At 38.8% G+C, this 17,535-nt stretch overlaps 1 protein-coding gene across 1 annotated transcript in view; it reads right to left on the bottom strand.

The window, feature by feature from the left end:
• LOC139127640 (serine/threonine-protein phosphatase 6 regulatory ankyrin repeat subunit C-like) overlaps positions 1-17,535 on the bottom strand; it is a 279,840-nt gene that overhangs the window by 140,587 nt on the left and 121,718 nt on the right. The window contains exon 5 of the mRNA XM_070693555.1: positions 13,157-13,259. Coding sequence (XP_070549656.1) covers positions 13,157-13,259 — 103 coding nt within the window. The remainder of the gene's footprint in view (positions 1-13,156; positions 13,260-17,535) is intronic.

Here is a 17,535-nt window from a genome sequence, read left to right as displayed (position 1 = left end):
TTAATTATGAAGATGACCATCGACAGCAAATGAGGGAATTCCAATTTAAATTACTACATAATATTCTTTATACCAAAGAAAAACTTCACAAACTAAATCCCAATAAATTTCCAACCCCTCTGTGTACATTCTGCATGAACGAAGATGAAAGCTATGAACATTTATTTTATGCATGCTCATTTTCAGTGTCCCTTTGGAGAATCTATTACTTTATAGGGGAGACGCTCTAGAGTTGAGCTCACCACCAAACAAACTGTGCTTGGTTATTTCAGATCCGAATGAATCTCTGTTAGTTAACTTTATTAGTTTACTTGTGAGAAAACACACCTATTACTGTAAAATGAACGGTGTTAAGCCAAGTTTTGCAGCATTGGTGTTTTTCATACGACGGATATATCAGATAACATAGTGTAAGTGCACACCATTGCATTTATGTATAGTTTAGTCTGCAGACATTACTGAAGCAAATAGGTCAAACCCGGAATTCGAATGGACCATGGTACAAACAAACTCACGTGTGTAAACACACATAGACAAACGTGTATTTCCACACGCCTTAGTGCACATAAGGGTTTGTTTGTACCGCAATCACGTGATCTTTTGGGCGTACTCAGTCTGTAGAACAGATCGCGTCCTTTTTATTCCTGAGTAAAACCATTGACGCAACCTAGGACTATCAGGTATTCTTTGTAGACTCTTATTTACTGCTAGTCTCCTTTTTTGCAGTTGCTTACCGTACTTCTCTTTAAAATTCTATGATACAGTAGGTGTCACACAATATGGCGTAAGATTTAATATAAATTTATATTCACAAGTCGCTAAAAATATCCTACATCATCAAAGCTATTCAAAATTTAATGCAAATCTTACAAGAAGAGCTCATATTTGTATTTTACTTTCAATGCACAAATTGTAGAACATTACCGTATTGTAATGCACAAAGTATCACAGCGATCAAATTTGAAAAAAAAAATCAGTTCATTTTTCAAAGGACCTATGTGCATTTTACTAGTGACACACTTACAATGATATTTCATTCACTGCTAATTAACCTGTTATGTAAAGCATCATTTTTCAGTTTTGCTGTTGGTCTTTTCAATATTCTGTAACCAGCTCTTTTAGTTAGAAGATACACAACTATACATTTGCATGCATGCTTAAAAGCAGTGTTTAAATTTACAAGCTTTATGGTAAAGCTCAAGTACCATGAATTACTGACAAAGAGCATATAATGGGCTAAAGACAACAACTATTGCAACAGTCTACATGAGATTGCAGTTATATGTAGCACAAATGTGTTAGAATTGTCAGTATTGTATCATTAATGCAAAAGGGACTCAATGAATCATAAGTTAGGTACACTTACATTTCTATCTCTGTGTGCAGATGTTATAGACAATTGTTCACTATGTAACTTCATATCGATTCTAAAACTAAATGCTAACTTTGTTTCCTTTGGCCATAACTTGTAGTAATTTGTAATTTGTGGTGCCAGAACTGCAGCCGTTGTAAAACATTGTCCCTCCACAGTCAAGAAGCGCCACTACTTTCTTTTGTTATAGTCCGGGTTTTGATTGGGCTGTCTGTTGATTTTCCTGATGGGGATAATCCCTGATTATCATGTGTGTGGCGAAAGGTGTTAACAGTTAGGTGCATAATATATCGTAGCAGAAACTTAATTCTCCCAAAATGCATTCTGATTATTGTCTGCGCATGCGTCTAAAAGGTCAAAGTTTATTTACGTATGCGTCTTCTGAGAGAGATCATGTGGAATGACGCAGCGGGAGTGACATTATATACAAGTTCGCAGACGATTTTGTCAATTTTGACTACTCCCATGTTGATTGGAACTTCATTTTGGAAGATGAAAATCCATGACAGAGAGTTTGGCGCCCAGGCATGGGGAGGTTACCTGTGTCATCAAAACATCTCAACACTTGTATGGTTTCTACGTTCTCTAAATTTGGCGGTCTGAGAATTTGAAAGTTGACAAAATTAAAACATTGAGTTTGGCAGTAACATGCGTTTATAGGAAAGAACAGATTCCGTAATGAACATGATTGCCTATTTTTGAGAAGACTTAATGATCAATAGGGATGCACTTGACACCTCTGAACGATCGATAAAGGAGAAAAAGGGGAAAAAAACATTGCACTATTACCATAACGCTAACTCTCAATGTGTCGATGCACGGCCGACGGGAGCACTTTGCAAAAACAAGGTCATCGTAAGAGTTCCTTGATTTACTGTATTGAATTTTGTTGAGAGCGATTAAAATTTCTAATCGAACTATCAAAGTTTGGAACTGAGGAATTATCATGTTAAATCAATATCAAAAGGGAGTTAAGGAGGACATTTCAGGATTTTCCTATGCAATGCAGATATGACTCGTCGATCCCAAGCGACGCCATTTTGTTTTCAGTTGAACGTACAAACGCCGCAAAAAAGATGAGTTGTCTTGTCGAATTAGGTTTCAAAATAAGTACACAACACGATATCCTATTTTTTCGAAGTCTTTGCCTTGTTAGGAAATGCATGACTTACTTTTGATGAGAAGCAAAAAAACTAACGGGAGTAAAATTCACAGTATTTCCGAAATGCATGGCGTCAGTCAAGATCACCTCATTGCTGAACTTAGCCGTAAAGTACTATCCAAGTGACCTCAATCTTTAAGAAACTGTAATAGCTAAAATATTGTCATTAGTTCACTGACACTATTTTCATTTCAATGTTACATGTGAAGTACCAGAAATTCACGATTGAGCACATTTCAAACTCTATGGCATATTTCTTGACAACCTCATTTAGTTGGTATAATGTACAAAAAATAAGAGACAGCAAAACTGAAAGGGTTCTTTTTAAAGATAATCATTTTTGTAAACTACATAAGAGACAATCATGTTGTTGCGATGCAGCCATGTTTTTTGTGTACTTATTGTTGGCTCATTGAGTTTGTAAGATAGCATTTATTTATGTTGTCGAATTGTTCTTCATTTTTCGGTAAAAATGTTTTTTCCTAAAGAACCAATTGCCAGTGTTACGTACTGATAAATGACCATATTAGATCATAAAACAAACTGACATACAGTTGTATGCCTTGACTAAAGGGTAAAATGAGAATCAAGACCAGGAACATTTACGACACTGCCATCTTGTGATACAGATTAAAAGTGATGCTTTGACACAACAAACAACTTGTGAGTCAATGCATATACCGTATTTAGCTCTACGATGCAGATTGACACATCAACTCATATTCCAAATGCTTAACCAGTGATATTTTAAGATATTTTCCATTTACACTAAATAACTGCAATATTATGCCGTTTCTGTTGAATGTAACAAATCTTCTTTGTGTGCAATTCTTTGACACACCTTTACCAATGATCTTACAGCTTATCTGAAAATACAGTGGTTTCTTTTCACAGACAATATAAATAAAAGTTTGACTCTGAGAAGGCCATAATTTATCAACAAAAATATTCAAAAAATGACAAACTTTGTGATAGTTCATGTGTCACTTCAACTTTAATTATTTGGATATAGTAAATCATACTCTATTTGAGACCCTAGGTAAAGTTATCCCAATTGTTTACAGCGTATTTGAATAAAATACTAAATGTCAGCATGTAAACAAAGTGGCAAACAATTGAATTACACACATTGATTTCTGCTTAAAGTCCATATATTACCTGATTTTGTTTAATTTGAACTTAATACTATTGTTTAGTAAACAATACTCAAATAATTAATTTTTTTTGGTATTCATTTCTAAAATATTATATTTCATACATAAAACACTCGAAATACCGGTCCTCAGAAAAAATCTGAATTCATATTGGCCGCAAAATGCTCACGTGACATGACGTCATGCGAGGCCATCAGTGCAGTGTGCAGTGACACGGTCGGACTAGCGCTCGCCACATTCGCAAAATGCGACAGAAAGTGCTGGGTGGCGAATAAAATGTCTTCTTGGTTCGCCACGCTCATGAAAGTGTGGCGAACTGGCCTCAAACTAAAAGACCCTGGTCGAATTCACGGTGGACGATGCGATACTATCAGGTGATGAAATCAATGTGACAATACTCTCGCTCTAAGCGCCACGTTAATTTACGATACCCGACAATGGTGCGTACTATGCGTTCTGTCCATCTTAGGTACGCATTGCAGAACTCGGCAAGCCATAAAACTTTTTGTTTACCCTTTGAACCCAGTTTAGCACCAATAAGGACTAAAAGAATGACATCATCCACCCTTACAGCAGAGAGATCCAGTAATTTATGCGAACTTTCCGAGAAGGGGTCAGTGCTAGTGGTTTACCTGAATATTTAATCAGATCGGCTGCCCCGCTGCCATGCCGTGCACTCAACGAGAGTCGAGAGACTTTATGATGGCCTTTCTACAACTCAGACACAGAAGACGATTATATCATGTACAGCTATTGCTCTCTGAGTGATAGAAACGGTAGCTTTTACCTCTTTTTTGATAATATTCTATGGAAAAATCGAGCGATTTGCTAGCCAAGTTGATTGCGATTGAACTTAGTGTTGGATGGCAGCATGGCCATTGCATTGCGTGATGCTGAATGCTCCGGTCCCCGTGGTTGAGGTTTTCTTTCAATGTGCATGATGAAAAAATTTGTAAGATTTTAGTTATACTGAAGTGTATTCTGTTGATTTTCAAGTGACTTGCAATCGATAAGCTCATGCAAACTGTTGATATCGTGCCTTATCCAGCCTGTAGCGAGAGAGCCGTGACCTACTTCGTTTACAAATTTATGTGTTGTTACTGTTGACATCGTGACAACTGACACATTTCCTACGTTGGGTCGCGTCTGCCGTGTGTCTCTTGCATCTCCACAAGGTGACTGGAAACAGTAAAGTGTGTGTTCGAAGCCAATTGAAAACATTTTGTTTAACTTAAATAAACTGGGCATGAAACTTTTATCTCTGATACTTTGTGGTTTCTTTCTATCTGATCCCTTACGAAAATTAAAGCCTTGCGGCGAACAGTTCTGGTAAAGTCTTCATAATTGCCTGGTAAGTTTACCACAACAAGTTGTGGTAAACTTACGCATAGCTTGAGATATTCGCATGTTGATGGATTTTGCGGCGCGCACATTGTGTATTCTTACCACGACATTCATGCATGTCCTGGTATGTTTGCCACAAAAGTTTAGGCTTTGCAGATTTTTTTGCGGTATACTTGCCACAAACAGGATTTACGGTATACATACCGCTCTTGAAGCTGACCCCATGGGTAGCCCCCAGTAGCATACCCCTACCCTTCACACTTTGCAACGACCACTAACACTCTAGCTATTCATTCTTGTGCTCATGTAAGTTTTCGGAATGTAGCCACAGGTACAAACACTCACACACATTCACAAACAAAAGAAATCTTACCAGGTTTTTCATTGAATTCCTACCTTACATTTATTGCAGATGGAATGCTAACAAACGACACATTTAAAACAAAAGAAATCAAAAGTTCATCAACAGTTCTTTCACAGGATATCTTCCTTAGTCAATAGCATCTTCATAACAAAGTTTTAGCATATCCAACCATATATTGGAAACAGTTACTTTTGATCCAGTTGATTGTTCAGTGTCTTGGTTTACTTTCCGTTGACTACAAAAGGGCTAAAAAAAGAAAAACAAGAAAAGAAACATCAATGTAATCGCATATACCAGTTCGTGTTCAGTCTTAATTTAGAGATGTATTATGCGCACTCGCAGTAACGTTTTGACCCGTTGACCCTTTGCTGCGCGTGCGTAGAGCAGGAAGTTGATCGTACCTAAATGTCAGAGGTCAGAGCTAGCTTCCGATCGCGCGGATCGCGCTAAGTTTTCTGCCTGACTGTCTACACCGTGTGTACTCCTTCGGAAGCTTCTGCTGTATACGGTAAACTTGCCGAATCAGGTCCACAGTTACAATTGATCAGGAATCAACGGTTAATAAACCTCTTTACAGTGATCCCATGATAAATTTGTGGAACCAGCGCTTAATTTTTAACTTTCCTGGGAGCACGATGCAAGGCCTGCGTGGCAGGGCTGTGTGTTTTACCGGCGTTGGGGCCACAAAACGCCGGTACCCTGCGACGCAGAGCCCGCTGCCCGGACTTGTATTTCATGTTTGCATGCACGGCAGTTGTATTTCTTTTGGTGTTAAACTTCGCCATTGTACCGTCGACTGTTTGTCCCTCCCTGCCTGTTAATGTTGATCATTTCGAATATATTGCCATGGGGCTGTGTATGGCTTATAATAAATATGATGCTGCATGGAGGTAGAAACTTCTTCCGCCATCGCCACGGTGAACGTACGTTGATGCTCCGATGGACGACTGCACTCTAGTCTGCAGAGGTACGTCTCAGGTGATCGTCAAAACCTAAAGCTTCCGCAATGACCCTCGGGGGCTAGGCTTCCATAACTGACATAGGTTTCTAAAACTGTATTTAATTTCCCTTCCCCTCAGTCTTTTGCTACACGCCAACGACGCCAAAGGAGTCTCGCCATGAAGCGGTTGGGAGGATCTGGACTAATGGAAGGAAACCAATTGAAGGGGAATTTTAGTCAGATGTACGACACCAGGATGATAAAATTTGCCTAAATAAAATTTGCTTCATGTGCATTATAACGTTTGTCTAGTCAAGCTTATAGGCTGATTTTCAGGTTGTTTTGATTTTGCTCTTGTTTTAGGGAAAACCATTTCCTCCAAAAACCTAGTTTGAGGGTTTTCTTTCGGTTTTGTTCTTATTTTTTTCTCGTCATATTTTTTGCACAGTGCAATGAAAGCATTGTTCTTATAAGGTTAATATAAAAGACACATGTCAGCAGAATATCACTCATAGTTAGTTACTCAACAGGACTGTCCATGCAGCACTATAAAGTACTACAAAAACAAGACAGAGAAACATTTATTTACTGCAAGAGTATTTATTTGAAAATTATAATACTTATATTGTTATACATGTTCATCGTGTTGTGAAATATAATAAAGATACTGCAATATGATTAAGTAGTGTCTTTTTAGTGTTTTTTAATTCAGATCCTCAGTCATGAAAAGCAATACAAAATTACTGTAATAACAATACTAAGTTCAGGTATCTCTTGTAGAAATACCCAAACTGCAGACCTTGAAGATGCATCACCAAATTGACTAATCACAGGGCCAGGTTACTTATCCATGTGACCCCATACATATATCATCTAAAAAACAAAAACTTTGCTTGGCAACCTAACATCAAAATGTTTTGACTCTCCAGAAGACAATTTGTTATTGTACTCTACAATATCTGATACATGCAATATTTATTTTCAAACGAGATCAAAATCCTAAATATTTATAATGGTGTATTTCCCCTCTTATCACTTAACATCGAACTCAGTTTAAGTTTGAACCCATCTAAAGTGCGGTACGTACCAATGACTTGATTCAATTCGTATACTGCCACTAGACGTAGCCGGCCCTGCGTACAACGCTGTATGTTCCTGGCGTTACACGGATGGGAGGACGTATAGCGCCGGGAACACACACTATTGTACGCAGGGCTACCACTTGACGCAGCTGAACACTTGGATTAAACTATGGACAATTGAAGGCTGTATTTTTTTCACTAAAAGAATTCCTTCGCGGGCTGTTCTATAAGTCGCCATGCATGAGATCGTTATATTCTTGGTACGTATACAAAGCTAAAACGTCGGAATTTCAAAAATAGAAGTAGGCCGCGATGCATGTACGGAAATGCCGAGTGTCCCCCAATGTCCCCCAAGGCGCAACGGCCATAAAATGCTGGCCTTTGTGTCCACCAATTGTTCATCGACAGTGTTGTTCACGTGGGATGAAAAAATCGGCCGAAAAGACACTGTACGATGGATTTGAATATAGCTGAATGAAATCATGGATATTCTGACAGAAACAACATGGCGGAAACCCTGAGAGGATCGCTGAAAGTATTGCATAAAATCTACCGGAAATCCTAACTTTCCACCCTCGCTGGTAGCCATGACGTTAACTGAAAGTCCAAACTGTTTCTGCTTCCAAGCTTGACCCGAATATGTCTCTCCATCGCCTTTACACAAGAGCCGAAAGCACCGGTGCGGTGTGCGTACCCTGAGAAAAATCCATTTTCGTGTTGAACGGGTCGCTTATGCAAATGTAGAACTGCGCATGCGCAATGCTCCAAAATACATCTCTAAATTAAGAGTGAACACGAACTGTATACTAGCACAGTACAGTAGACAAAATGCCAAGAGAACAATCTGCTAGTCAGTATGTAATTGCAACTGCCTTGACATACCTTTCACAATTAGTCTTGCACATATCATGAAATGGAGTCCAGGTCACTAAAATATTTCAAATGGTACTTACACTTATATAGTTGAAGGCCGTGGCAATTTTGGTTACTCTTTTTGACCAATGTTGGTTTATGAGATTGGTGATGTAGAGTTGTCATCAGCATTGCTTTTTCTCAGCATCCGTTGCCACAAAGACATGTCATCACTTCCGGCTACAAATAAGAAAATGCTATGGAATAAAAAGGAATGTAAAGGAAAAAGTCCTAGCAATAATGTTTGGTAATTTTCACATATCATGTACACGTGACATGAAAACTAGTTAACTAATACTACATCTGTGAATTCAAATTAATTTTAGATGGGTGAGGGCAATTCTACCAGTGACCCACAGCTACAGAAAATTAGGACTGAAAATATTGTATGCATGTTTTGTGTTGCAAATTTCATGTAGAACTTCAATGAAATATCGTAAATCAATCATTGATTCGGATTTCGCCTTTCGATATAATGCCAGCAAAATATAACGGGTAACGTTGAACAAATGTCAAAATACATTAATGAAGACTTCAAAAGAAACTTAAGTGTCAGAGACAGAGACGTCCTGCATCCTCCAGCATGATCTTATAAATAGATGACGTATACTTAATTTCATGACATCAAAGACATGTACAAACAATACTATACTAGGTCAGAGTTTAAGAACTTAATTCTTACCAACAATTCCTAAATGTATTGTTTTTTCATTGTTTTATATCGTACATCGAGGGAAATTTGTATACATATAAGCAAAAGTTTAACCCTGGCCACAGTCCCCGAGAGACTGTGCCTCGCCAAAGCAAGAGAGTGTCTCAAAGTATTTATTCCCCAGACATAGACACTATCAATACATGTTATCGGCATGAACAGATGAAGGCCACTGTTTGTAATTGTCTACACTGTTCACTCAACTTTCAACCTCGGGAGTTATTCAGACAATTGGACAGTGTTACTCGAGAATTGCACAGAACAAAAACAGATAAAATTCGTCGTTACGTTCCAGAGAAGGATAATCGAAATCAAAATTTACTTACCGAAATTTAAACGATCGCCTTGATCCACAGGGTGCAGGTGTTACTAGTATATTATAAATGGTGACCATTGTTCAAAGCCGATCTCCACACGCTGATCGTGACGACGGTGACATAAAAATTAACGCGTCTTGAACATTGCCTATAGGTTGTACATTCATACCAGCGTATGTGAAGCTGTCACGACGATGTCCGACGGCAAATTTCAGTGAAATTTTGTCAAAAATCGAGTGAAAAAACAGCGACAATGCACTACGCAATTCAAAAGGGTCGTAACTGCCGTTCGGATATCAATTTGCCGCTGAGATTTGACCTGTGACACGCCAAGCTGACCAATCACAACGAAGTCTTCACATGTTCTATGATGTCATCAGGTGTGATACTATTACTTCCGGTACAAAGTCCTCGCAATCGCGATCCCTGTACGCGTACGTAACATAGCATCGTATCTTCAAGAATGAGTGCGTCTTTGAATACTACCTATCTAAGCTCAACGCAACGGACAGAATTAATTTCACTAAATTTCGATTTGGTAGCCACAAACTTCCTGTTTCCAACCGTTACCAAAATAATATTAGTAATATTTGTACTTTGTGTAATTCAGGCAAAATTGGTGATGAAATTCATTATATATTAGAATGTCCTGCTTTAAATAATGAAAGAAAAAATTATGTAAAAAGTTATTACTATACAAGTCCTAACACTCATGTTCGAGAATCTCTTCAAAAGTAAGAATTTGCATGATCTCTCAAAATTAGCGAAATTCGCCAACCTCATTATGAACAAGTTTTAGTAGTTTTTTTCTGCTTTATCTATGTATTTTTCCATATGTGCATGTAATTGTTCTACTTCTTGTGCTATTTTAAATACATTTTAAAGTCTTTTATCAGAATTTTTTCAATGTATTTATCTCCTGTTTAGAGATTTTGATGTCAATGTACTCTCATACCTCGAAAGGGGTCGTAGAGCTCAATAAAATTATTATAATAAATAAAAAATTATTATTATAAAATTATATAGCATGATGTTGTGGAAGTCCATTGAAAAGCAATTCATTGAAAAGTTGCAGCTTTCGACGGACTATCCAAGCAAAAGTGTATTGAGAGCACCAGTGGCTATGACCCGACATAGCCCCACACTATGTACTACATAGCAGTTAGCACAGCAGTGGCGCCTCAGGGCTAACCGTGCAAACCCTTCATAGGCACTACAGTAGAATTTTTTATAGTGTGCATTCCCAGAGATACGGGACTTCAATTTCGATGAAAACTGTGTTCTACACGACAGGCGCGAGATACAAAAAATCCAACATACCAGTTCAACAATGTCCAAAGTTTTGTTCGGGCGCGTTTCTCTTGAAACACGTACGTACGTGTGCAGGGACGTCCATCGGCAGGTTGAGATGTCAATCATTTGTAAAGTGGATGACAATACGACTAATAATTCCCTTGTCTTTCTAAGTCAGCGATTGAGTAACTATACTGATCATATGATGGCCTCGGAAAATAACTGCCGAAAGACGCCAATAGAATGTGTGTTTTCTACGACCGCGGTGACTGACATGCCTGTCGGCTCATTATAAGGCCTACCCAAACTGTTGCAAAGTTCTTTTCCTTCGTGGATTACGGCCGATTTTCGAGAGATTGTCGTTGCTGCCGTGATTCGTGCCGATCATTGGCTCAAAACGTTTCCGATGGACAGGGAAAATGGTGTCATGGGATTTTTTATGTGGCTGCCTACAGTGTAGGCCTAAGTATGGAACAACATTGTTATCAACAGAATACCCGTCTTATATCAAATTCGTCACTTTTCTCGCCTCGACCACACAATATTATTAGCTGCTAAATAGCTCAAATTAAGCTATTTTGGCAATCCAGCGATCACGCACCTTTATGTGCTATTGTTGATGTAATCTGCATTCGTAAAATCTTGTCACTGTGTATAGAAGTATCATTTGGAGAGTCAGGTAGGCCTACTTTTGTATGTGAATTTCCTAATATCTTGGAAACTGACTAAGATTTGTCTTGCGAATGTGTATACACGTTTTACCATCACATGTTCATAGATGTCATTTGGCTGCACAAGTTAACTTTGCCCTGTAACCGTGCAGCCTTGAATTCTTAGGCCATTCTGTACAGTGCTGTGACCGTTGTATTTACGTAAGCCTTTCATGGCGAACATACCACAACGCAATCTGCAACCTTGTTACTTTAGTTTTGTGGTATACATACCAAGAGAAAGATTGGTAATCACCACAAGTGCACCACTAGTGGTGACTATCGGCGCAGGATGAATATAGTGTTGTGACAAACAAACTTGTGCGTGGTATGTTTACCCAGAGCTTGCAGTATGTTTACCGCAAAAATCTGTTTCGTATGGGATGACTACTTTTGGTATGCTTGTCAAAATACGTGATCCAACTTTGAAAACAGATTGACTAACACGGTAGGACTGCGAGACACGATTAAATCAAGGCTGTGTCGATGTCACGAAATGCGTACGACGGTGTACAGTGTCTGGTAGGTATCAATGAGTCGGAGAGCCCGCGTACCTGGTCCAGCTAGGCTCAACTATACTGTAAGATCGGTGGAGATACACGAATCAACCTGACTCCATTACAAAATTAGTAATCCTGCGATACAAACAAATATGGTCAAGAGAAAAAAAACTTTCACAGATCGTTTTGTTGGTCTTTCAACAAGAAATGAAGGTTCAAGGAACTAACGCAGCGCGAATATCAGTAATTATTTCCGGAACGCGGGAAGGTCGTTTGCTGTGCCAGTACCGTCTGATAACTTTGGAGAAGCAGATCAAAACTCCAGCAACGATGATTATATTCAGGTACATCACGGACAAAACGGCCCCGGGCCACTACAGCTGCAGGGAAGGTGATGATGACTAATTGTACCGGTAAACTTCCGACACAAATAGCGTGTATGTTCTGTGCATACAGCAGTGTAGGTTTATTTTACGTCCATGGCACAGTGGACAACAACAAGGGAAATAAATAATTGTGGTTTCATCTCGTTGTTTACTACATAAATGTCAAAAATGATTTTTTAAGCGTTTGTAAAAAAGTGGGCATACGCAAGACATTTTAGTGCGATGCTGAGTTCAACGTGGCGCGTATACCGGGTGCTCTCTTCTCGTTACCCAGGCTTGTTAGTCAGACTCGTATCGGCATCTGATGACAGACAGAGTTATGAATTCGAGTTTCACACAGCCGCTTTCAGAATATTTCGTTTGGGTATATTTATCATAAAATCGAAGGCCTAAATGATTCTTATTACTACCTATCTGTGTTTCCCACTCGTGAAGGCTCGGGTGAACATGGGTCTGAAGGTATTTCGTCGCTTGGCCCATTGATCCGCAGGTTGGGGAGATACTCGCACCTCGCTGGCTCAAAACCTATACGGCCGTGGCTCTGAATTTCCTGAACAATAGTCATGTACCGTAGAGCCCAAGACTCCCCATTATCATCTGAATCATACACTCCGAGTCCAAAAACTATCTCTTCATTCGCGCTCGCCGAGTTTAAATTTGACGCCATTGTTGCTTGTGTATGTACAGCAAGAGGCATAGATTGATTTGCACAACGATTGCCTCACGTGACGTCACAGGTGATGGCGTGGTTCAAACAGAGATTTTTTTTTCTCAAGCCGTGAATTTATCGCAATTATCAACAGAAATGAATAAAATGACACCAGCATTTGACACACGACTCCAATAAGAGTTTATAGTAAAAAAAAATGTTTTCAGAGGTAATAAAGGACTTTAAGGTGATAGTTCACTTACCTTTGTGACAGCTTCTATGTTTGCCTTAGCACCAATGAGAATCTCTGCAACATCTTTATGGCCTTCGTGGGCAGCCACGTGCAGTGGAGTATAACCTTCCTGAAGAGTGAAATATGAAAACAATGAAGTACACGTATCTGTATACAATTATGAAAATAAATTCAGAACCCTTCGATAATACAAATAATATATATTCTTTGAAAAGATTACTGGCATTATTGGTAGATCTGAGGGACAAAAATTCTCACAAATGAAATTATATAGCATGACTATATAAGAACTAGTCTTTTTGAACTCTTTAAACATTACTTGAGTAGGCACAATCCCCCTGTGTAATAAAAGATATGCTCTTACATTGGGATTAGTTTTTATTCAAGAACATTTCTATCTGTTGAAAAAATAATTGGAAAACAAAACAAAGATACACAGCAACTCATTTCCCTTTGGCCAGAAAAAATAGCCTACAAATATTTTCTTGATGAGTCAAGAGAGATAGCAAAAATACATTATGATGGATCAAGACGACAAACAAGTTTATTTTGTTGAACATGGTATCTTAAAAGATATTTTGCGTCAAGGATACTTTATCTTCCTTATATGGGTATTATTTTAGTTTGGACTGCTATGCACTTTGCTAGTATCAAACATTTACTATTTAAACAAACCATTATCAGATTGAACAATTTTACTGTTGTTTTATCTTAGTGGTGGGTGGAAAGATGACAGTATGTTTACTGTTCTACACAGAATGTTCATAATCTCTCGTAATTTGAATGATGAGAAAATGAAATTCAGCCAGGGTTATTGTAATGGGACTTTGCTTTCTGAATAATGTTATCAGAAGCAAACAAAAATAGTTTGAATGGTTTTTATTAAATTATCAAATACACAAAATTGGCAATATTACATTCTTGAAAATATTATTTGGCATTTTTGTTGAACTCTAGAAAAGCACTCCTCGTAGTTCAACCAGCTTTCTATTTTGATATTTGAAAAAAGTGATAAAATAGTACAACAAAAGGCACTCATTTGTCTGTTTTTATGGGAATGAAAATTATAAAAATGTAAGAGAAAATAAGCAGTGTTTTTTGCAGAATATTTTAGGCATTGATATACAATTCTGAGAAAATACTCCCAAAAGTATTGCCTTCTCTAAATGATGAGTTTAGCTGGATGTGATACAGTTCACACTGCAATGCCTGTTAAACCACGGTCCCTCCACAAAACGGTCAAGAAACGCCACCATTTCCTTTTGTTATTGTCCGGGTTTCGATTGGGCTTTCTGTTGATTTTACTGATGGGGATAATCCCAGATTATCACGTGCGCGGCGGGAGGTGTTAACAGTTACGTGCATAAAATTATCGTAAGCAGAAACCTAATTCTCCCAGAATGCATTCTGATTATTGTCTGCGCATGCGTCTAAAGGCCAAAGTTTGTTTACATCTGCCTGCCATATCTTCCAAGAGAGATCACGCAGCGTGAACTATGTACAAGTTCGGAGACGATTTCGTCAATTTTGACGACTCCCATGTTGATTGGGACTTCATTTTGGAAGATAAAAATCCTGCGTCGACACGTACTGCTGCGAAACCCAAGCCTTGCATGGTCTTCCAATGTCCACAGTGTAGCAACCGATACAATCAGTTTGTATATCGATGGGCTGTCTCTCGTGGGTAACATTCGAAACCCATACACGACATGATTTGTATCTCACTTGATCCTCAATCAGGAAAATCCATGGCAGAGAGTTTGGCGCCCGGCTTGGGGAGGTCATGTCACCAAAATGTCGCGACACTTGTAGGGTTTCTAGATTCTCTAAATTTGGCGGTCTGAGATTTCGAAAGGTCGACAAAATCAAAACATTGGGTTTGGCAGTAACTTGTGTCTATAAGAAAGAACAGATTCCATCATGAACCTGATTGCCTACTTTTGAGAAGACTGAACGATCGATAGGGACGCACTTGACACCTCTGAACGATCGATAAAGGAGAAAAAAGGGGGAAAAACGTTGCACTATTACCATAATGCCAACTCTCAATGGGTCGACGCACGGTCGACAGGAGCACCTTGCAAAAACAAGGTCATCGTAAGAGTTCCTTGATTTCGTGCATTGAATTTTGTTGAAAACGATTGAAAATTTCAAATCGAACTCACAAAGTTTTGAACTGAGGAATTATCATGTTAAATCGATATCAAAAGGAAGTTAAGGAAGACATTTTAGGATTTTCCCATGTAATGCAGATACGACTCGTCGATCCCAAGCGACGCCATTTTGTTTTCAGTTGAAAATATAAACGCGGCAAAAAAGACTAGTTCTCTTGTCGAATTAGGTTTCAAAATAACAACACAACACGATTCCCTATTTTTTCGAAGTCTTTGCCTTGTTAGGAGGTGCATGACTTACTTTTTTGATGAAAGGTGAAAAAACAAACGGGGGAGTAAAATTCACAGTGTTTCCGAAATGCATGGCGTCGGTCAGATCACTCAAGGCTGAACTTAGCTGCAGTACAGTAGCTCGAGGTTTTGCCTGGGTATTCGGGTTGGACGGCAAAACCAGAGCTACAGATCCAACCGTCCAGAGAGAGTGCAGGTGCCGAACGTCTGGCCGTTCGGCGCGCCTTGCAAAGTTATTCGGCAAATCCGGCGTTCTTCTCCTTACCGGTTTATCTTCTAATACTATTTTGCACCTACCCGCTCAAGGATGTCTCGCTATTTATCCAAAGTACTGCCGTTCGGCAGGTTTTTGTGTGCCGATTACGGGTTTTTCTCTGAATGGGACGCCGTGTTTGAAAGGGATGACGTCACAATCTCGCACATCCACGTTCCTATCTATTAGCATAACAATGCACACATTTACGTTGTACGCGTACGCTGCGCTGGTTCATAACTATTGACCGGCCGAACTCCGAAATGAAGACGATTGACATAATATGTTAATATTTTATGAACAAAATTACAGAGAAATGTTATAATGTGTAAATACGTACGTGCATGTTATTCATGAAAGTGATTGTAAATGATTATTTGATCAAGCTATTAGGGCCTAAAGCCACAATACAAACGACAGCATCGACGAAACAGCAAAAGCAGGCGGAAAACGAAAAGCAAACAAGGTTTTCATAAAAGTGAGGGAAGTCGCCAAGAACAAGGTAAGCTACTTTTCAAAGGCACAAAAATAAAGTCATCTGTTGTTTCCTAAGTGGTGTTTGTGTGTGATATTCCTTATCGATGTCCGAGGAGCAAGAACGAAACCCTCCGACAACCTTTGTACGCGATCAAGAAATCGAAATTGTTTCTAAGTGTACCCACCTTTGGTTGAATTCTTATAAAAAAATTAGATGGATTTAAACACTGCCATCTTGAAGGAAGGGCAACAGCGATTGTATTTTTAAGGAAACTGCTTTCCTTCAGGTTTGATAGATAAATCTTATCCATTACAGTGAAAGCGTTGTTTCATTCTCGCTCATCTGCTGGCTTCATCTGACAATCAACTACATAACTTCACAGAATTTTATCACTTAGGCCTACCTCAAAATTAGAATATCAAGAGAAGTCTGTCATTTTATGATCAGTAAGTACTTAGGAAAAGCCCGATCAATTGTTAACTCTAGTAATCATAAGTAGTAAGATTTTATTGACCTCCAGGACAAAATAAGAATTTTACACCCATTTTATTCATTTATCTAAAGGGAGTGAAGGAAAATTTAACCATTCATGTAACTAAAGTGCGACCCTGACCTATATATGAACTCACGTGCAGCAGTGCATTGTCCTGAACTAAGCGGGGAAATTCCCCGCTGAGTCATTCACATTCCAAATGGAACTTGCGCAATACAGTAGCTATGACTCACCCCCACTGGGCAAAACAGAACGACATTCTATTCTCTCTCTCATTTGTTAGATAGATTCTGACTGAGCCGTACCGGAGCTCTTCAGCCGTACCGCTCTTCCAAAGACCGTATCGGAGCTGATTCTCGTTTATGGATGTGAATTTTATCTGCTGGCTGGTCCCTTTTCACTATGTTTGGAGTCGTCGGAACGAGATTTTCCCCTACCGGAACCATAGGGATGTTGCGCAATACCCCTATCGGAACGTTTTCAGGCAGGGACTTTCCAGTAGGGAATTTCGCAATACCGCTTTCGCAATACCGGACTTCAGTTGCTTAGCAACTTGTGATGTCATGTTCAATGTCTGTCATTCTACAGTTTTCAGAAAATTTTCTACAGAATTTTTTCTGAACGACTCTAGTTCCTATCGGTACGAACTTGTTCACCCGATAGATAAAATTTTAGAAATTTCCTCCGAACTTAAAATATGTCGGAAGACCATTACTTCAAACAAAATGAGACGTTTTAGATAAATGGTACTGATAT

The sequence above is a fragment of the Ptychodera flava genome, unplaced genomic scaffold, assembly GCF_041260155.1.
Source record: "Ptychodera flava strain L36383 unplaced genomic scaffold, AS_Pfla_20210202 Scaffold_34__1_contigs__length_2629520_pilon, whole genome shotgun sequence".
Lineage (NCBI taxonomy): Eukaryota > Metazoa > Hemichordata > Enteropneusta > Ptychoderidae > Ptychodera > Ptychodera flava.
This window is presented reverse-complemented; position numbering and strand designations above follow the sequence as displayed.